General features: G+C 40.9%; 1 protein-coding gene across 5 annotated transcripts in view; it reads right to left on the bottom strand.

Annotated features, from left to right (window-relative positions):
- pald1a (phosphatase domain containing paladin 1a) overlaps positions 1–23,113 on the bottom strand; it is a 37,659-nt gene that overhangs the window by 9,803 nt on the left and 4,743 nt on the right. For 2 of the 5 annotated variants that reach the window (XM_057358887.1, XM_057358888.1), the window contains exons 2-18: positions 19,157–19,342; positions 18,974–19,076; positions 17,591–17,770; positions 17,088–17,252; positions 16,259–16,419; positions 16,083–16,158; positions 14,282–14,439; positions 14,100–14,196; positions 13,071–13,175; positions 12,776–12,871; positions 12,560–12,694; positions 11,854–11,970; positions 11,539–11,718; positions 11,182–11,379; positions 9,052–9,192; positions 8,774–8,845; positions 7,459–7,599 (exon numbers count right to left, since the gene is read on the bottom strand). In XM_057358887.1, coding sequence (XP_057214870.1) covers positions 7,459–7,599; positions 8,774–8,845; positions 9,052–9,192; positions 11,182–11,379; positions 11,539–11,718; positions 11,854–11,970; positions 12,560–12,694; positions 12,776–12,871; positions 13,071–13,175; positions 14,100–14,196; positions 14,282–14,439; positions 16,083–16,158; positions 16,259–16,419; positions 17,088–17,252; positions 17,591–17,770; positions 18,974–19,076; positions 19,157–19,329 — 2,298 coding nt within the window. In that variant the 5' untranslated portion in view covers positions 19,330–19,342. Of the gene's footprint in view, positions 1–7,458; positions 7,600–8,773; positions 8,846–9,051; positions 9,193–11,181; positions 11,380–11,538; positions 11,719–11,853; positions 11,971–12,559; positions 12,695–12,775; positions 12,872–13,070; positions 13,176–14,099; positions 14,197–14,281; positions 14,440–16,082; positions 16,159–16,258; positions 16,420–17,087; positions 17,253–17,590; positions 17,771–18,973; positions 19,077–19,156; positions 19,343–21,268; positions 21,467–22,647; positions 22,667–22,812; positions 23,068–23,113 lie in introns of those variants that run through there. The other 3 variants (XM_057358885.1, XM_057358889.1, XM_057358886.1) reach the window with 3 other exon arrangements.

The raw sequence follows: 23,113 nt of genomic DNA, 5'->3' as shown, positions 1-23,113 counted from the left end.
CACAACACAGACACACACATAAAGTCAGCACAGACAGACGGCAGTGCACACACACATCACACACAGCAGACGTGCATGGCGCAACACACACATTCTGTCATGAAAGGACTCAAGGCCTGGTAGACATGATATTACAAATCTACCCTCAAAACACGTGCACACACACCCAGCCGATGTTTATCAACTACCATTGCAAAGGACATCCAGAAAATGATCAGACATCACACATCCTGAGTATTGCTGTGTGGACTATTCTCATCCTTTTCAGAAGGAAGTAGTTGGAATTGCCGTTCAATGTGAGCTGCTGTTGTGGATGAATATTTACAGAGGCACACAACAAATCAGTGAAAACACACGTGATATGTCGTGCGCGTTCTGTAATATTCATCTCTACAACATCTCAGACTTTCCTCCTGACAGCCCAAAACTACCACACAGCGAGCTTATAGAGAAATATTTCGCAACTACCAATCCATATTCTGTCATATTCACGTTTAGGTCCCACGGGAATATACAACACGATGAACGAACACACACATATGCACAAATGCGCGGCATCACAGGCACACACACACACACACACACACACACACACACACACACACACACACACACACACACACACACACACACACACACACAAACATATACACAAACAAACAAGCATGCATGCACACACACACAAACATATACACAAACAAACAAGCATGCATGCACACACTGGCACACACACACAAACATATACAAAAACAAACACACACACAAACAAACAAGCACACGCACACACACACATGCACAAATATGCACAAACATAGCCACAAACATGCACACACACTCGCACGAACACACACGCACAAACATATTCACAAACACACACACGTACATTTTCACACAATGACGTACACAAACACATGCACATACACACTCACGCGCACAAGAAATGCATATACAGATACACGTATACTGTACACACACATACACACTTCTATAGAAAAAACAAAATGAACTGCACACACACAGCACAGGAACAGCATGTGACACACACACACACACAGAGAGAGAGAAAGAGAGGGAACACTGGAGCACGTGGCGGGAAACAGATTCCAGTCATTCCACAGACACACACACATCTGGCACATGAAGGGGAACAGAAGATGACAATTTCACAACATTTTCCTCATTTCACTCACTGAAGCTCAGCCGGAGCAAAAAATACCAGAATGATGTCATCAGTTGTACTGCTGATCCTCAAGAAATCACACTGACATCTGATCAGGAGGAATGATGGGAATCTGGACGACATGTGACTTCAGACTGAAAGTGTTCAATCTCCTCCTACACAAACATTAAAGATCAGACCGCCGTCAGCTGGATTCAGATGTGTTACTAAATACTACACCACACGGCTTTTACTCATCAGATACTGTTTGAGTTCTTCACATATTCTTATTCTGTCACATCTTCTTTACATTATATGATGCTTTTTTCTTTACAATTGGTACGGTTTTTTTTAGAAAACAAAAAGGGTTCATTAATCGTCATAATCGCAATGATTTTTCAGACAATTAATCGTCAGCTGAATTTCATAATCGTGACAGCCCTAGTCAGGACACGAAAGACACGTTCACAAACAATCATCACAGAAATACAGTTGTGGAGTTGAACGTTATCTTCATTTCCTGAACTGAACTGACAGCAGATGGAAGCTGGATGCAAATGTCTGCTCAAGATTCATAGCCTGTATATCAGCTGTGAGGAGGAGGAGGATGCTGGACTCTCTGGATGTGAGAGAGAGAGGTTTCTTAATGACTTTAACAGACCCCAGAGCACCCCCACTCCCATTCTCCAGCCACAAATACAAACGTGAAGCAAACAGACAGCCAGAATTTGAGAGAGAAACTTAGATGTGCCACAATCACACGCACACACACATCATTTACATATGCATATTTCCATTCACGTGACATATGAGCCAATGGACCGGATCGCGCAGTGTCCACAATAATATCAAAGTGCGCACCGTTGATCGTTGTTCTCGCTAGAAATGTTTTATATACACGAGTTCTGCAATCTAGTTTAAGAGGACCTCGCACTCCTCGCTGTCACTCAAACATCCATCGCACAACATGCCACAGGAAAGGGTTTAAAAGCAGCACATGCTCTAGAAATATATCCATGCTTTTTGGGTTAACTTGTAGACGTGGCTTGAGTGCTGGAGTCCATTAACAAGAGTGAAATATTTCACCAAATGTGTGTAGAAAAGAGAAAACCGAGCTTAAGATGATTCTACCTGCCGGTGTTAGTAGCGTCACTCACACCAGTGAAAGAGTCCCGTAGTCAACAATGTGATGGTGAGACAGCGCTGAGGAAATATTAAGATACGTTTTGATTTAAGATTTAAGTTGGATTTGACAAGAAGGTGTTTATGAAACAATTATCACTCAGAGTCAGGACAAGTGCAAATATCACTGCTGGATTTAATCTTCGTGACAACGTGGATCTAACGTATGCTATAGGGTGAACTTAAATGTGTGAGAGGCATTCATACTTCTCACATTTGAGTTCACCAACTCGCCATCTGTGTCGCCACTTCGCCTCATCTCTCATGTCAAGTTTGTTTTCAATAGATCACAACCCTTGCGTGGAAAGTGGCGTACGTACGTTTACAGCCTCGTTTTGTGCGTACGCAAGGTTGATAAATGACACCCCAGAGCTTCAATCAGTCAATATTAATTAAGTCCAGTCGTGTGTGTACTGATGTGTGTCGATCAGTGTGTGTGTGTGTGCTGTTAATTAAATGTGTAATTAGCACTCACAGCAATAACTAAAAGTCAATTCCATTGATTTATACACAACGTCTCTACAGAGATCATCTATATTTTCACGTTCACTCTTTCGGTCTAATATTCTCCAGATGTTGATAAACACGACCAGCTTTGACACATTGAGTATTAACACAAAACAAATGACAAGCAGAACAGAAGAGTAAAGATTTCAGGAATAACAGCAGAATATATACACATGACAGCGGCTGTAACCAGTAACGGTCCGTCTTGTGTCTAAAAAAAAAAAGATATATATACTGTATATGTATGAAGAGTTTGGTTCCAAAATGATGTTCTCATGTTTTTATTGTGTTTTATTGTGTTAGCAGTATTTATTTGAGTTATTATGACTTAAATCAAAACAAACCAACTGCAGTTTGATTGATATTAACTGGAATGCACAATAAAAAAACATGATTTTGGAAAGATTTCAAAAACAGAGTTCTCATTTTGGAACCAAACTCTTCATGTATGTCGTCTTGTTCATTCTCTCCTTTGCTAACTCCACATTAAAGGGGTCATATGGCGCGAACACGTGTTGTTCTGTGTCTTTGGTGTGTTATAAGTCGCTCATGCGTGTATTAGACGTGTAAAACTGCAGAAATGAAAGTGTGGGTACAAAAGAGTCATTCTATGTAAAAGCGAATGCTCACCCAGACCTGCCTGAAACACCTCGTGTAGCCACACCCCCACAAATCTACATCAGTTGGTGGTCTGATTTGACTGAGACCGCCCAAATGTAGACGCAAGTAAGGTGGGCGTACCTGTCAGTACAATTGAAGAGGAACCTGATGTTCCAAATATGGTCAGAGGCGTCACACTTCCCTCACACGCTTGCAGTATTCCACCAATCACTACACACTGGTGAACTGACCAATCACAGCACACCTCGCTTTTCAGAGCCATGAGCTTTGTTAAACATCTGCACATTTGGCTGTTGTGATGCCAAAGCCATTTAAATAAAGATTTAGAATTAAAACACATGAATATGGTTCTATATGCATAACTTTATAGGCTAAAATATAACACCACCTTAGTGAGCGCATAAAGGAGACAGAAAGAGCAACACTCACGTGTGTTTTTTACAGTTGCACACGCGTGTTTTTCATCATGAGGTTTTTGTGCGGTGGTCTCTCTCTATCCCCCTCTCTCTGTGACGTCTGCTACCTTTTCTCAAAACCCACTCTCAGCATTCTCTTCTTTCTGGAGACATTTTTCCACACCGCCGTCCAAACCATGAGGGCCTTTCTTCATGCACACATGGCCTGATTTACATCTCCTGCACTTTTACTGGAATATTTCATTGGCTGTTAACTATGATTTGGCTCCGACGCCGGACGGCAGTCTGAAACTAGAATCAAACTGCAGCCATACGCACAGACACAAAGACTTTGATAAGAACTGATTATCAGACCGGCAGTAATGATTCGGTGAGAAGGAGAAGGTGCTTCTGTCAAGTGTGTAAATGTCATGTGCTTCAGATCGACCTGACACACGCTGACCTGTTATTATAGAGAAGAATCAAAGTCGACTCTCTGAAAAGCTCAAGATGAGACATTCAGCGGTGCTCTGAAATCACCATTATTTGATCAAGTCATTTACACATCTGCAACATACATGTCAAGACTGATCAGAAACGGGTCAACCGGCTGCTAATGTCAGCAGTGGGGTGATGTTGTCATGGAGACGGTGTAATCTAGGATGCACATGAACGTGTCCAGAAGATGAGATCAAAGAAGTATCTTAGGAGAAGATCAACATCTATAACAGCAACCCGAGGAGACGCCTGGAATCATAAGGGCTTTGGGATCAAATATATTCTGCCACAGAAAAAATAGAGACCATTTAAAAATGTTCATTTCATCATCTCTAGATGTATTGTGCTCATTTCAGTCCAGTGTTTGCTGAATTTCAATAAAATCAAACCTCAGGAGTGACATAAAGTCATCCAGCAGACGGACAGCATGACAAGACACGTGACAACTGAGATCAGAATCCAGATTATCACATAAAAAATAATTTTTAACTTTTTCTAAATAGAAATATGACTGTTGTTTTGCTTGAAAGTGAATGTGAACTGGTTTTCTTTGCCGTATTTGACGTCTGAAAAACACAAAGCATCTTCTCTGTTAATTTCACCTGTTTCTCCAGTTTTCATTTTCTGCAAATAAATGCAAATAGAAACAAGATTTTTATTTTAAATTTGGTAGAAATATTGTTGGTAGTTCACAGAATAAAACAAAAATGATAATTTTACCTAAACACTTACCTAGAAATAGTACATTCAGAAAAACTGAAAATAATTTTGAAATAGTCTCGCCATTTTTTCTTTGGCTGTATATATACATACACACAAGCAAAACCAATAACTTAAAAATTCCTCTCTTGCTCTACCACTTTCACCACGATGAAAGAAAAATGAAAAAGTGGTCATTCTTTATCTGAGGGAGAGAAAAAAATCAGAAAACCTCAGCCATTTTCAACTCAAAACTGAAAACTTTTTAGGTCACTTATTGACTCGACGGCTGCGTGTTGAGGGCCTTAAAAAGTAAAGTTTTGAAAACAATGTAGTCATTGTCTCTGTGTAAACTACAAAAATGGGAATTTGTGAAATCAACATTATCAGTATGTTTCACAAACCCTTTCCATGTTTGTTACGTCGTTTTAATGCAAACAGTCCCTCAAGTACTATCAATAACAATTGTCATAGAGTAAATATATACAGAAGAGAAAAAAATGAAGAGAGCACTCACAATTTACAGTTTCTCTGAATTTACCATTTCATTTTTGTTTCCTTCTGTGAACTATTGACAACATCTCTTGCCAATTCCAAATGAAAATATTGCTTTTTTATTTGCAGGAAAATTTAAACAGGACAAACTGTTAAAAAAAACACTTCCTATTCATGTTTAAACAACACAATATTATTTTAAAGGCAAATATATGATGGAATGAGTCTGATTTTCCACGTGTCTTTGCATTCTCTCAGTCTTTCTCATTGCCGTTGGGTGACTATTTCATTTCTGAGGTTTGTTTCTGTTGGAATTCAACACGTACTGGACTGGACACAATGCATTCAAAATTGAAGTGGTCCCTTCATTTTCTAGGCATCTGTTTACGCACAACATACTGTATATAAAAGTACAGTGTTTTCAAGAAGGGGAACTACTGATCAAGTGCCACAGAAATCTAGAGATGACTCAAACAGCATTTCAGGACTTTCAGGTGGGATTTCCCTACAGAAATGACAGATCTCTTTAACCACCTAAACGTTTTCCCAACGGACGCCCGTGCTTCATAAACTGGGGCTTGTGTGCCGCAGGGATTTATGTGTCAGCTATCTAAAGCAGTAAGAGAGTAAAGACACGAGGAGGAAAGCGAGCAGCACGCCAGAGGGATTAGCGTTTGGCAGGGAAATGGGTTTCCACTCGGGAAAAAGCCAATCCCTCCGGCTCTCAGAAGGATGCGGACCGCTTCAGGAACCCGAGCTGCAGTTGTGTTACTGTAACCACTCAGAGGAACAATGTGATCCATTGATAGCAGACGGAGACGGGGCCGAGCGCCTCTCGCTGCACAAACCTGCATTGATTTGTGAGTCACAGGAGACCGGCCTCTCCGACATTTACATAAGAGCGCTCGCTCTGTGACCTACAAACACAATCACACACACAACTGTGCACAAACACAACAGGGCACGACACCAGAACACGTCTGTCAGTCATTAGGGCTTCACGGACCACTGCACATTTTAATGCGTGTGGAAAACGACATGCTCTCTGAAGGCCACGGCAGTAGCGCTTGTCCCAGAATCCTTCTAATAAAATCAAGACGGCTCTTGACTTTCGTACTTGTATAGAAATGGAAAAGGTCAGCAGATTTGCGTGCGATCCAAGTGACAGACTTTGATTCATGCGTCTCTCATGGGAAGAGATGCTGCCATCTACAGACGACTTGAAGACGGTACAAGAACACCGGAGACTGATTCAAACACGCACGCATAAACTACCACGTCTGAACAAAAACCCATGAAACTATACAAAACACAAATGCATGGATGGATTACACAAATATTAAACAAATCAAAACACTTTTTTCTCGAGTAAATCCCTTTAAACTATTGTGTTCAATCAACCCATCAGTACGTTATTGTTTTTAATATTAGTTTTGTTAATAGATTCATATGTAGGTGAATTTGTAGCATATTTTGTTTATTACTAACCAAACTGCATATCTTCAAAGATTTTATGCCATTAACTACTAGTTGCAAAAGGCGATCATTTGAATTACATTGAACTGAAAATAATACACCCACCATGCATTCTCTTGCTGATGGTTGATCATCTGCCACACGTCAGAGCACACGCATGCACTCATGTGTCACATCACGTTTTGACATCTTTCAGTTAGCGCAAACCATTGTGATATGGACATCTGTGATATTTTGACCATTTCAATACCAACGACCTACAAACTACAACAAATCCATCAACGGCCAATCAGATCAGAGCTGGCGACTTTAGTCAGCATGACGTGTGCATCAAACAGACCGTGTGGAGTTCATGGACATGTCAGCAGAGGTTGAGACTACACACAATCATCTCATCTGTGTGTGAGGTGAAAGAGCGCCCTCTACCTGTCTGTAGGTAGAGATGATGATTTCTCTCAGGTGATAGTGGAGCGGGGTCATGGTCTCACTGACGGAGTCTAATGCCATGTCCACCTCCCTCTTCATCCTGTGACCGTCCGGGAGCAACCTCACCAGCTTCATCACCACCTGAACACACACACATCATTACTAGAGCGATGTATTCAATATTCATCATCCAGATAGTTGTGCTAAATGCAAAAGAATATCATGAATATTGTTAAAAATTCGCGATGCACCGATATGCATTTTTTGGCTGATAGCGATAACCGATCATTTATCGTGCATCCCTTTTAAAATTCAGATGAATGTGTCGAAGACGCCAAAGAGTAAGCAGTTTCTTCTCATGAACAGCTCAAAACATGCAACGTGTGGAAGGAGAAACAGGAGTGAATGATGAATTCATTCTCAAAACGAATTGATAAGCTGTTACAAGGGGATGGACGTGCTTTTCAGAAAACAGACACTAAACAAAACAGCCTGATCTGCAAGAACACAAACATGACACATGAATCACTTTCAGCACAGCAAACAGCATGTTCATTTCATAAAAAGTAGTCACTGTCTTTTTGAACGAACACCTTAAATCATCAAAATCTGTCATTGAGATAAAAATCTAGTTTTATGTACATCCCCCAGCTCCGACCATTACTTTGATAGGACATGTGTGCTTCACATAACAGTTCTGCTCGTTCATTTGATTGGCTACTGGTGTCATTTGGAGTTTTACAGTGACCCTGCTGGAGGTGGTTGGTTTTGAGATCACGTGTATGTATTAAACAGCTCAGTGTTTCCATAAACCCATAGTTCAGGTCACTGGAGCGGTGCACTGTCTGTGTGTCTGAGCTACAGCTGTCATGTGTGTGAATCCAGGGCGAAAAACAGGAACACACTTTAACGGTCATTCAATGAACAAACTTTTCTCCAGAACAAAAGTCAAAAACCTTAGTGGAACCAGTAAAACCACAGCTGACAGATTAAACAAGCCAACACGTGGAATTCTGGGAAGAGATACAGAGGATGACAGAACATGACTTGTTCTCTGTTTCAAACATTCTCCAAAATCTGAAGTGGGCACAGAAGAGAAACCACTAATGACCTTTCTGAAGACGTGTGGAAACAACATTAGGGAAAAGCCCAGCTGCTGGAAATCATGAGAGAAACTTCAAATAACTTCTATATGTTCAGATGCCCAGAGAAACAAACACGGACGAACAGGATTACTACCTCGTGTCTTATGGGTATTAGAGTCATGAACAGATTTAGATTAGAAACACAACAGTTTAAACACAAGTGGTGTCACCTCAAACTCGCCCTTTGTGTATTTGGCATCAGGAACACTCACGATCTCATCCTCAGCACATTCCGGAAAACCCTGCGAACAAAACACAACAACTCACAGTTACTGAACAGTGCCGTGTGCTGCTAATGTGCTTTTCTGGATTGTACAAAGACACAAAAGCATATTTTGCCGACACTGTGTAAAAGCAAATCGACTAACAATTGTGATCCTCACAGGGTTCACGCACAAGTATTCCAGAGAGATGATCAAATAAACACAACACATTCTGTATTACGTACGTTGAAATGCCAGAGAGTCAGAGCAGCGATGACCATGGCCGTGGTCGTCCGGCCTTTACCGTTCCCACAGTTAAACACAAACGCAGAGAGAGAATCTTCAGCCAGACAAGACTTCATGCCCTCCAGCAATCTGTCAAAACCCTGAACACATGTAAAACTGTTCAAATGCTGACTCACATGCTGTCACACAACACTGTCGCTCTCAAAAACTTATAAAGATAAAAAGATAAAAGACGAGGTTTAATCAACTCAACTCAACTTTATTTATATAGCGCTTTTACAATTTTCATTGTTACAAAGCAGCTGTACATGAGACACATTGACTATAAGCAAAATAATTAAAGTTGTACCTGCAAAAACAAGAAAAGGTTTAAAACACAGAAGACAGACATACCCACATACAAAACACTCCACACACACAATATGCACACGTACTAACACACATAGACATAGAGACACACACACACACACGGATGCGCACGCACACGCACACACACACACACACACACACACACACACACACACACACACACACACACACACACACACACACACACACGTACGCACACACACACACACACACACACTCACACACACATGCTCAGTGAGAGCACACATTTAGGATAAAGGATCAGAACAGAACTGCACTCCTAAACAATTCACCGATTATCCATGAGCCTTTCTTTTCATAACAGAAACACGCTGACATCCTGTTTGTCTGTTTTAAAAGAGCGATCACATGATCACATGACTGATGGACCGCTTCAACACTTTCATTGTGTTTACAGGAACTTGACAGAGGATTTTTGGGGTGCTGTAGTTTTTAGATCTGCAGTTACACACATGAACACTAGAGGACGCGGCAGCTCCGTTCTTCATCACACCAGAAATAAACTCAATCCGTCTGAACAACACACACGCTTTTCAAATAAAAAAACTTTTTAGAGCGTGTGTTGTGTGTTTGTATACACATGCAGATAAAATAAATGTGCACTAATGTTCAAATTAATGTTATTAATATAGAGGTTGAACAGTTTACGTGGTTACAAAGAAGACGTACAAAACAGTAAGAAAGAACAAATGATATAGAAATAAGAAAATGATACAAAACAGAAAAAAGATGAAAATACATGAAAACTTCCAAAAATCATTCCGTAGGGTTTGTCATCAAACATTTATATTCATAGTGATCTTAAGAAATTATGCGTCTTCATATATCGCTGTTGTCCTTCTGAATCCTCGTATCTCCATATTTTGTGATTTAATTTTTTTGTAATAGTTTATTATTATTATTATTATTAGTCACTCTTTATGTTTGTCACTGGGTTTTGTTTAGTCACTTTTAGCCACTACTGTATACAGGTGTAAAACAGACAGTTTATCACGATCAGAGCCATTGAGAGAGAGAGTTGCGTCAACTCTGAAGTGACTCGAAACGCATTGAGCTGCAGCTAAACAGACCGTGACTGTGGTCAACTTTTAACCCATTTAAAGACGCAAGTCATGTAATGAAGAAAAAATGAAAGAAATAAAGCATTTAAAGAGAAAACATAACTTCCTGGAGCTCTCTGAAGGCTCCATGAATCACATGACATGTGAAAATTTTGAACTTCCTTTGTCGCGACTCTCTCTCTCAACGGCTCTGGTCACGATAAGATATTATATCGATTTTCTCCGTCGGCGACACACCTTGGAAATCTCTGCGATACGATTATGATTCGATTAATTAACCGATATCTTGATATTACTTGCCTCGTTTACCCAAGCAGTTACATTTTTAATAATGCACAAAATATATCAAGCAAACATTTAATTACTCTTTGAAAGTTGCACACTCTCTGTCCCAAATTTGCTACAACAAACTAAAAAAAAACCCACTTAGCCGGACGTTACGTGAGGAATGAGGATGTGGAGCGTGTCAAAATAAAGGTACCGCATATCGATATTTTACATGTGGCATCCATGCATCGTATCATTAGACATTTCGTCTAATACACATGCACATGTCTGTCTCGTGCAACAGAAACTCTAATGGTGTACATTAGCAAAAGCTGTTGAGCTGTTAACTGGACCAGTTAAAACTGCTCCTGCGTGTGGAGACGCGAGACGCGTGTGTGTGTGTGTATTGACCTCTTCAGTGGGAGCAGAGCAGTCTGGCAGAGGAATCCGTCTGTACTGCAGACCCTGATGTGAACTCATGTGAAGATGAAAGATCTCCTGCACCGTCACGCAACTCTTAAACATCTTCATCTGCTTCTCCTGCTCCAGAGTCACTTCCAGCCACTTCTGATTCCCCACCAGTTCTTCTTTCAGAGCCGTCTCCAATCTCTACACCACACACACACACAAGTTCACTTTCTTAAGACACACCACGTCTGGATGCTTTCGAAAACCATCCTCAAGACTCTGAAATATAGATGACACTTTACACCTCGCAACAGGAGAGTCTGTTGCGGTTACAGACCATATCAGTGTGTGAGTCCTGACCTCCATCTGGTGCGCCTGCGAGGGAAGCACACGTATGTGCTGATCCACACGGCTGGGCTCTCTCGGACAAAAGATCTGTCCGTTTGCCTCCAGCACCAGCTCGTCCTGTAAATTCACCCACAGCACACTGCTGTGCTTCCTCTTCTCATCCGTCAGATACGCCAGAACGGCTCCCGTCGCCTGACGGAGGACAGACGCACAGCGACACGAGGAATGTGACTGAACATTAAACAGCACGAGATCTTCAAAAAGCATCTGAAGTGTCACCAGAGGAGCACTTAAAAGAGTCTCATCTGTAACCGTCAACAACCGTACCTCAGACGTGGGCTGTGCCATGCCGTAGATCCACATCTTGGGCACTCGGCGGAAGTTAGCCACTTTCATTTCTTTAATGGTGCTCAGAACATCAGGTGCTACATTTTCATTCGCCACCTAGAAATACAAAACAAACATCCATCTGTGAAGGACTCGAGACGTCCAGCACTTTCCACAACATGGAAAAACTAAAGCGAAGCTTATTTACAGTAGCCATGTTTCCATTTATTTTTATGTGCATTTTGGAACACTGGTTAAAAACATGTAAGTAAATGAGTTTATGTGTTTTAAGTTCATTTACACTTTATCTGACCTGCACTCGAACCCTTTAACTCATTCTTCTCATCTTTCTTTCATGAGAAACAACACTGATATTTTCTTCGTGTTGGTTGAAAGTGCTCGATAAGCCATTTAACTTCCGCATTTCGATCCATGCAGTAGCACAGAACGTCTCCAAGGCCATCAGAGAAACATTTACACCGCCTGCAACATTGTGTCACGCTCGCACAATTCATCTGCTGACATATCACGCCATCCTTAGTTACTGTTGCTAAGTGATACACATCAGTTCTGTGAAATGCGACTCAACATTTGACTGAATTGAATATATTATTTGCACAATAAAAATGATTCATCCGAACACACCAGAGATCAAATAAATAAAAACATTTGCAGATGAAATATGAGTGGCGCTGACATCGCTCACCAGAACTCGGGCTCCTCTCGTGACGAGATCGGCTGTGGCTCTGAGCTCTGATTGGTTCATGCAGGACAGGAGGCGGTAAATCCAGGAGTGAGTGCACATCCATCGGCTGAAACTACGCGCGAACGCCAGCGGATACTAAACCAGACAGAACACATACAGCTGATGAACACAAGTCTGTATGCTTTGTAAAATGTCCGACATTAAGCCGTCTCACACCTGTTCATGCAGGTAAGCGTTGAAGACGATCAGGTAGAAATATCGCTCCAGGCTCTGCAGTGTTCTCTGGAGGAAGTAGTTTTTAGTACTGCTTCCCTGAAACACACAAACGCTACATGAATAATCCGTCAGCTGCAGAAACCAGAAGAGCAAGACACATGACACAGGTCAAAGGTCACAGCAGAGGAATCCACTGGATGATCCTTACACAACTCTCGCTCTCATGAGGCAGGTGAACATACTGACGGCACACCACAGCATCATGTTTAACAGCCGTGCGAATGCAGGTCCTCACCTGGATCTGATAATCTTCACCGATTCCCTCCAGCTTGCGTTTGTTCTCATATATGGCCTCTCTGATGTCGTGCATTTCAGAGCACAAATCAATGGCCCGATCGACCTGAAACACACCAGAACACCACCAAATACACACACAGACCTCTCCACGTGAACACAATCTCAACACAGGCTAGACGTCCACAATATACATCCAGTTCAAGATAACAGCTTCACTGTCAACGGCTTCAAGTCACTTTCACCTGAGATATTTAGCATCATGTTAAAGGAACAGTTCACCCAAAAAATGGTGCCCATTGACTTGACCGTAGACATTTTAATTACTACGATGAATTTTTCTGGATGAACTATTCCTTTGACAAAGCATCCATGAGAATAATACATAGTTCTGCTTTGTTTACAAAATTATAATGTCCATTTCAGTTAGAATTGCTATTTTATAAAGATAAGAATCTGAAAAATCCCGGTATAAAAATTCCAACTTATAATGAAAAAAAATTATATTAGACTGACAGAAATTAAATCACAAAAACTACACAAACATTGTGTTTTTCGCAACTTTCTCTCTTAAAGGGACAGTTCACCCAAAAAAGAAAATTCTGTCTTCATTAACTCTAACTTTGAAACCTGTACAAATGTATGTGTTCTGCTGAACTCAAAGGAAAATATTTGGAAGAATGTCAGTAACCAAACAAATCTCATCCCCCATTTACTGCCATAGTAGGGAAAATAAATCCTATGGGAGTCAATGGGGGGTGAGATCTGTTTGGTTATGGACATTCTTCTAAATATCTTCCTTTGTGTTTAGCAGAACAAAGACATTTGTACAGGTTTCAAATAATCTGTGGGTGAGGAAATGAAGACAGAATTTCCATCTTTGGGTGAACTGTCCCTTTAAGCATTTCAAGTAAAACCAAAATCTCACATGCAAAGTAAAAAAAATGATTAGTCACATCACATGTTGGTCAGACAGGGTTTTTCTAAATGGGACAGAATAAGCAGAACAAACTTCACGAGAAACACGAACCTCCTCCATGACCTCTTGACCTTTGGGCAGCTTACTGATGAGCGTCTGAATGACCTGGAAGTCCATTTTAGGTTTGTCTGGTACATCATCTTCAGCTCTATGAACACATGAAACACACAAATGTTGTTGATCAAGAGTCTTTCTCGAATGGTTATATGGTGTGAGTGTGTTTGATCTCTTACGGTGAGCTCGTCTCTTGAGATGCTTGTGTGAGGTGCATCATCACCAGCGAGCCGAGGATCATGCCCAGGTTTGTACGGCCCACGCCCACCTGACAGCTGAACAACAGCGCGGGCAGCGGCTGGGACGCATCACGTCTCAATGACAGACACGGGTTCTCCTTAAAGAAACAGAGAGAGATCTGAGTGCATTAGCTTTTGGAAGCATTTCAGGCCACTCGGCGGCCATCTTGGTAAGGGCTACAGAAAGCTACTGTTTTTATTCAGGTTTGAGAGTTGTATGGTACGTGAGGAAAAAATAACACTGCGATTGTTAATCACAATGTGAATCTGCACAATAACGTTCGCTCGTGTTACACGTCAGTGTGTCACAATACTCTTTGGCTACACACTTAGATGTACTTTCCCATTGCAAAATCAGTTATACTGTTAGCGTATAGCATAAGTGGGCAAACTGGGACGCATCATGAGCCTTAGAGAAAGACAGGAAGTGACCTCGCTTTCTTCTACAAAGCTGCTTCCTGTGCATCGTTCTGTTGGCACACACTCTTCACAAAGTGAGTGGACACGTGCACACGTGATTCACGATCACAACAGACATACAGCTCCTTTTATAAAGCAGACTGAGAAGATGCACTCACAGAATACAGAATAAAGAGTGAAATAAAGCGTTTGAGTTTATTTCAGACTCGGTATTTGTGTCTCTGATAAAACATATCAGACAGACACGTTCCATCTGTGGTTAAACTGGGTCATTTATACTTTCAAATCTTTCAACTCTGCAAATATGTGTCATCAGTCTGTGTTCTCAGACCAGAGAAACAGGAAACATGAGACACGCGAAGGAAGTCTCATTCATCACAGCGCACACAACATACATTCAACACAAATAAAACACATTCTCCATAAAACAAACAGCGTACAAGAGGCTCACTGGAGGATTTTAAGTCGAGTCTTCCTGATGTTCCACAGACTCCAGAAAACTCCTCTATTCATTTCTGCTTAATAAACAAAGTTCAGACGTATTCTCACAATTAAACTGACAGCAACAAGTCTGTTACAGAAATCCACAACACGGAAAGACTAACATTCAGGCAAATATGACAAGAGAATACTTTTCTTGCGTTCTGCAGAAGAAAGAAAGTCATACAGGTTTGGAATGGCACGAGGGTGACACTCAGAGATTGTATTTGTTACCAATATACTGAACCATCGGTTTATATTTGACTAAACCCTTGTTGATAGAGTTTAAGCATAAAAAAATCAGTCTATGCACAAGTTTTCTATTTTAAAAAAGGGAAATAAACATGTGTTATGGATGTGACAAAAAAAGGACAGCTTTTGGGAGACGACAAACTTTGAAGGATTTCTGTGAATTCAAATGCACAAACCAGAAGCAGTAATACCCAACAAATGGAGAAGAGATGACTCTTTATAGAACATAAAATAGTACCCATTTATGAGGAATGTGGACCGTTATAGATGTGACAAAACAAACGCTTTAAAAACTTGAGGAGAGACCTCACATGGGTATTAAAACAACCAAATGTTGACATCTGTGCTATTAGTAGAGTAAAAACCTTTGGTAAAAACGTGATTTTTTTCATGGTAAGGTTGACATTTTCACGCAATTGCCCATGACAGAATCTTCATTTTTTGGTGATCTATCCCTTAAACTCTATATTTTGAAAGAATACCCATGAAGCCGTTTTAACCGCCTGATAAAGTGAAAGTAAGGTCCCTTGATGCTGAACAGAGCCCTTAGCACATTTACACAGTCAAAACACGGTTTAATCCTTCTTACCCTGAGAATGTTCACAAACACATCAAAGACGTCCTCCAGAGGCGCTCCCTCCACTGGAAGAGGCATCCGGTAATACCTGCCAACAGATGACTGCGGTTATTATCTGTTCTTCAGCTTGAATACAAGCGTCACACAAATGAGTTTACTGGCCTTGGATCATGAGTGTGTTTGTGTACCTGTACATGGGCATGGTAAAGCGTGGTCTTTTATACACCTCCTCTGTCACGTGGATGTCCTCCTCACAGGTTATGGAGATCTTCTGAGGTTCTCCTTTAAAGTGCTCAATGTCATTATAGACGTAGAACACGCTTTCATTCAGTTTGGCAAAGTCATGAAGCTGAAAGCACATAAATCATGTCTTAGAATAACAGAATGTGCCAAAACCTTAAAAATTGCATTTTTGCATTTTATACATTCAGTGTGGAATAACTTGCATATTTTCCTTACGTGTTTTATTTTCAAACAGTGTTGAATCACGAACATTAGGCATGTGACGGTATCATTTATCATGCGGCTTTTCTTTCCATGTACAGTATTATTACAATATTGACTTTCAGTATTTACTCTTTCATTTAAATGTTATTCTTGTTCTTTATGATATATTAGTGACTTTTTAAACATCAAGTGATTTTAATAAAAAATGTAAGAAAATCATCTTGTGCGTTTATGAAACTAAATGAACATTTAGATTGATCAACAAATAAACAGTGCTTTATATTTAATTAAATATTCAGATTGATCCACTGAAGTGGATATGCATCTGCACCATTTACAGATAAAAATATAAATGAAGTCTGGGGAATAATATCTATCATCTTTATATTAAGTTAATAATAATTCATTGCTAACATGTTTTCCAGGACTATTCCCTGTGTTTTAAATCGTCCACAGTAACAATATTATGCAAATTAATTCTCCGAATAATCCACATTATTGAATACAGGAGTCAGTCTAGTAATGCTCCCTTAAAAACATATTTCTTTCATATTGTGGTGATGTTGACACCTCTTTTCTGATGATGAGCTCCAGACTCTCAGAGGAGACGTCTCGCTCCAGCTCGTGCAGATTCTCATGAAGGTTTTCTTTCCTCCTGGGGGTATATGGGATAAAGTCTCCATCCAAACGCAGGAACACCACGGGCTCCTCACGTAAACAGAAGAAAATCACCTCCTTCACGGAGCCAGAGAGAGAGACGGTAAAGAGTGCATCTCCACAAATAAAAGCGGGTAATAATTGCTTCGGTTAGTTACATTACACTTAAACCGTCATGGTTATTCAAGACAGCTTTCCGTTTGAACAAACCAATGAGGTTTTATTGACAGCATCTGTTTACTCGACACCGCGAGTGTAAAACACATTTAGACGAACAATCGAGTGAATCAACATCGGAATGAATATCAGCATGAGACCCTGTTTAACAAATTACAGGACAAACGTCTTATCAGCGCATTTATTTACACATCACTTTCACATGACGGAGGAAAACCAAGATATTCACGGCCTCTGACCTGATGACCTTGACCCTGCAGTCTCTGCAGGACCTGTTTGAAACCATTCAGACTCGGCTGGCCCATGCCGTACAGCGGATGGCTGCCTTTGCTCTGCCTGAAGTTGGGCGCTCCGTACGAGCCGGTGGTGTTGAGAACATCCGCTTTGCCGTACACGTCTTGGACCATGAAGTAGGAACCCTGAGAGAGAGAGAAAGCATTCACGGGTTTTCAAAAACAGACAAACGATCAACAGATGTCCAGCATACACGAGAACGGTTTCATTTTTCTTAGTAGCAAGTCTCTAAAAGAACGCAGAATAATGAGATGCTCCAGAAAGAACAAAAACACACGAACACACAATAACCCAGCGTGTGATGAATTGACTGCTGTATGAACACGTGAGGCTGATTTCCAGCGAAACTCATCATCGACTCGTCAGCAAACAGAAAGTAACGAGCAAATGAAGTGAACGAGCAAGCATTCTCATTGGCCAACTGGAGGCGGAGACGTTTCAAAGCCTTCAATGAGAGGTGTGAAGATGTCTGGAGCAGTAAAGAGACCCCCACACTCGCCTCGCTCTGTTTGTGAGAGACACGCTGAGACACATTTCAAAACCCCACCACTAATTTACCCTCAAATACAGACACAGAATGACCGCGGTACTGCACGGTAAACATCTTTATCATGTTTTACACAAATGAAAATGTTACTGATTCATTTTAAATGTATTTTTTATGTTTTGTTTCAATAGTAAAACCTTGATTATTATTTATATGAATTATTATCATAATACTTGTGATGATTTGATTAATCTCATGTTAAAGAGTAAATATTACAATGTCCTAAAAGTTGCATTTCATGCGGTGTGTAATGTTGCTGTGTGTGAATGTCAGAAGTCTGCCGAGTTGTGAAGCCGAAAGCGAACGAATCACAAAGTTATTGGCTTGGGGAAAAAAGGAGTCGACTCTGGATCACGCGAACGAGTCGTCTGTCGTCCTAATTTCAGTTCCGGGTCAGATTTGCGTCACTCCGTGTTAATTCCCACCTACGTTCCATTTGCAATGCTGTACGCGGTAGACCAATCACAGCAGACTAGACCATCTGACCAATCAGATCAGAGTAGGCTGACAGAAAGGAGGGGATTAGACGGATGAATGAAATGAAGGTAATAATAACTGCATATTATAAAAAAAGTGTTTTTACACCGTGTATGTACATCAACTTGTTGTTGGACGCTCCATAAACCAAAGTAGGACCTTAAAAATCTATTGACTATATATATTTACTCTTTAAGATATTCTAAAGTAACAAAAATTAAAGAAGAGTCTATTAAAAAAGAAACAAAACTTTTTTTTTCATGACTATAAAGCACATGATTCTGATATAAAGAAGCGGGCTCACCTGGACCAGATAGTGCTCAGGCATGTTGTCTGAAATCCTCCCAACTTTATAGTTTGTTCGGAGAACATCATCATGGATCTGAAACTCCTGTCTACAGTTATACCTGAACACACACACACACAGCTGATGTGGTGAAGAGCTCAACACGACACGTATGTCAAACTGTGAGGCGGGCGGACGTACGTGATGACCACGGGTGCCACTTTATTAGTGATGATGGATTTGGCCTTGTTATTGTGGATGCTGAGCGTCTGGAAGGAGGCGCTGCTCTGCGACCGCCTGCTGTCCGTCATCCCGTTGCCGTGGAAACTCTCATGCAGCGTGGGCTGGGGAGCAGCGCTGGCAGTTGTACCCATACTCCACTAGCAGCTGTCAATCAAACACAAGCACACGTTTTACAACACACAAGACATGATGCTTTTCATGTTACAATAGTTACCTGTAGACGTGATTAGATTTACAACAAAATCCGATTTGGCTGATTTACGGATGAGGATCACCTAAGATGCCCTAACAAGTAGACAATGTTGTTTTACAGATAATAGACTTACACGTTTCATTTACATCATGATAAAACCTAAAAAAAACCTTTCAGTTGCCCATCATGGCACATTTCCACAGTATCTGTGTTGTGAGTGATTTTCTCAAGCCGGATGAAGGCGTTGTCAGAACAGACGTGTTGTTAAATGGGGCAAAGTGTAGGTGACATCTTCAGACTCGCATTACATCTGCCCCACAAACCCACCCACACCCCAGCAGACAAACATCTTCTCACCTTTGTGACCCATCTGCCTGTTTACAGAACGGCACACTTGATCTCAAAAACCTTTTACAAAACAGATCACACAAAAATCATTTATTCTCCCTCATGCGGTTGTAAACCTGCACGTGAGGAAGACATTTTGAGAAATGTCTCAGTGTTTTTGTGTCCATTCATATAATGGAAGTCAATGGAGTTCAGTGTTGTTTGATTATCAACTTTCTTCAACATATCTTCTGTTGTGTTCTGAAAAAGAAAGAAACTCACACAGGTTTGACATGACATGAGGACGAGTAAATGATTTCAACGTAATCTTCGTCATCTTCACATCGAGTCAAACAGAGAAGCAAATCTCAGGTTCTGAGAGTGATAGAATTCCCTCTGGAAAAGCGCAGACACACAAACACACACAGCTGGCCATTCTGTCCCCCCCACACCATCTATTGAAATTCTGCTGGTGAACTTCAGTCAGGGACGAAGCGTTCGGGCACAAAAGGATCTCGCCGCAGGCAGGAAGTGCAGTGCAGCTGCAGGAAGCATAAACGAGCCAATCAGAGGAAGGATGCAGAACGCTCCTCATTCTTAAGAGACGTTGAGACGAGATGAAGATCACTCAATGACACAGACACATGTGATTCACCGTCAGATACACACATCTTTATATCTTCATGGAGACGTACAGTATTTCGCTGTACTTATTACGGTGAAAGAAACACAACTGACTGAAAAACCTTAATTGACATGACATTTCTTTGGCATTTAATGGCACAGCCATGTTTTTTGGAAGTGTATCGTGGTTAAACCATACTATACTATAAACCATACTATATTGTACGTTTCTAACTATAAGACTTTACTTTGCAGAAAAGTAAAAACCAACACACAACAGACAGTCAGAAGTGCTGAGAGGTGCACCTGTGACACTGAAGATTCGGTCACAAAGCCAATAAAACTCTCCGATGTGATCAAAATCAATACCATGGTACCATATCACTGTAATATGAAGTCAAGTGAAGTAAACACAAACGCTTATTCTACATATTGTCCTGTTTGTGACCACAAAGTCAGTTTTTGGTGACACACCTCAAACACACAGCAAGGCCGCCCACTTCCACAGGAAGTGTGGCGAGATTTCAGAATCTCTTGACAGTGTGGTTTAGGGTGCAACTAACAACTTTCGATATTTTTGACATTTATTCCAGCCTGATCTCGGAGGGATTCGTAACTCACATACGAGGTGGATAACTGGTGTGAATTCATACAATGCGAGTCGCCCAAAAATGTGTGATTTTTATTCAATTGTACTGATTAATTGATTATTTACTAAATTCATTAATTGATTACTAAATTGATTATTATTATTATCACTAAAAAAGCCACTCAAAAACCGTCACTGGCTCCATCATATAAAACACACAAATAAGATTTCATATGAATAAGCCACCTCTTAAAATAGTTTGGAACTGCCGTAAGGATATTGGATGTTCAGACAAAAAGGAACAAATAAACGTGTCTATTCAAACATATCCACCTACCGTTCACTTGCAGATAATATCCTTGAATCAGTGTGGCCTACACATCTATCCAAGCATCCGTTCTTATATCGCTACAACAAATCAAAACTGCAGAATATCGTCCGTGTGACACACAACTAACCGAAGACCCCCAGACCTGTGGAGTGTTGTCATGGTTTTGACGTTCACCGTTTCACCTCTTAAAGCTCAGAGTTTCTTCCCCTCTGAGAAAGAACATCGGCCTGAGGAAAAACCCACTTCCTCACACAACTTCCGCTGTTGCAACACCTCGGGGATGTGCACGTTACTTCAAGAGCACCTAACGTGACAGAATATCATCAGAGGGTTATACTGTGGTACACATCGCATGGTAACACAAGACAGATTTTAAGGCTTCTCATTTTCATACACTACAGTGAATTAAATAATCCCAGAATGCTCCAGGAGAAAGAACCTCTCATACTCACACACACACAGATCAGAAATAGCACATAATTACAGTTATTGTGAAGAGTTGACTGAGCACAGCCCAAAATGAAAACACGCCTCGGCATCCACACATGACCACAGCAACACGGCCGTCTCAAGTGTGTGACCTTAACCTAAAAGCAGAATCAAATCTGAGACTTCAACCAATCCAGCCGCCGAGGTCTGATGTTGTGTTGATTCTTTTTGAGTGAAATAAGAACAAATGTCCTCGACTGCGAAATGTAAACAACAGCATGACCCAGAGAAATCAGACAGACAGAGTCTCTCGTGTGCCCTACGGAAAACACATCATGTGACGACAGATCTCAGATCCGACCACATCAATGAGAAATCCATTACTGAAACTCGATTTATCTGTATTTCTCACATTTATCTTTTTATTAAATTCATCTCTGTTGTTTAACCTTGTGTCATCAAACAGTGAAATGGCATAAAGGGTTACATTAAAAATGGTAACCAACATGAAGAAAGTCATTTAAATGCAACAAAACAGGAACTGTAGGACCTCTGTAGACCCTCACGATTGAGTGTCAAGGTCAGAAAATGTTTCAGAGTTTGCCGTCTTTATGACAATACAAGATTAATGCAGGGTGCCAGAAGTGTTAAACGCTCTCTCCTTTGTAAATTGCTTTGGATAAAAGCATCTGCTAAAAATATAAATGATAATAATGCTTATATGATATTCAAGATACGTACGGTAAAATATTCACGGTGTAAAGAAAATATGATTTGGAAAAACACGAAAGTAAAATTCAAAATAAGACCGATTTTTCTATTCATAAAGCCAGAGAACACACAAGACTGTTCAATCACACAGCGATACACAACACAACACACCTCACAAACACACACGTTCAGACTAGATTCACCCCTCACACACACACATATATATATATAAACGTTTACTTAACCAATGAATCATTCTTCCACATGACAATCTACACAAATATCCTGAAGGAAGCTTTTAATTATAATCAAACTGATGAAAGTGTTCCCGGGAGTTAAATCCAAGTTAACCTCCTCAAACACACAAACACACACACACATTAATGAACAAACACGCACTCCTACTGTACCTGTGAACACACACCCCCGAGCACCATCAAATCCAGAGACGTCTGGGTAGAAATCCCACAGACAGGCAGAGAGCGACAGGTACCGGAGCAGAGCGACTCATGCCACGAGTTTCTCTAAACCACAGGCAGCATGTGTGCGTGTGCATGTGTGTGTGTGTGCGCATGTGTGCGTGTGCATGTGTGTGTGTGTGCGCATGTGTGTGTTTGGGGCAGTCATCTTTAACTAGTACCTACAGTAACGACACAAGCGTCAGACACACAGACACATACAGTCTCAGGAAGAGGATGGTGTGTGTGTGCG

This window comes from Triplophysa rosa, linkage group LG18 (genome assembly GCF_024868665.1).
Source record: "Triplophysa rosa linkage group LG18, Trosa_1v2, whole genome shotgun sequence".
Classification (NCBI taxonomy): domain Eukaryota; kingdom Metazoa; phylum Chordata; class Actinopteri; order Cypriniformes; family Nemacheilidae; genus Triplophysa; species Triplophysa rosa.
The sequence above is the reverse complement of the archived record's forward strand: the minus strand, read 5'-3'. Positions and strand labels throughout refer to the sequence as shown.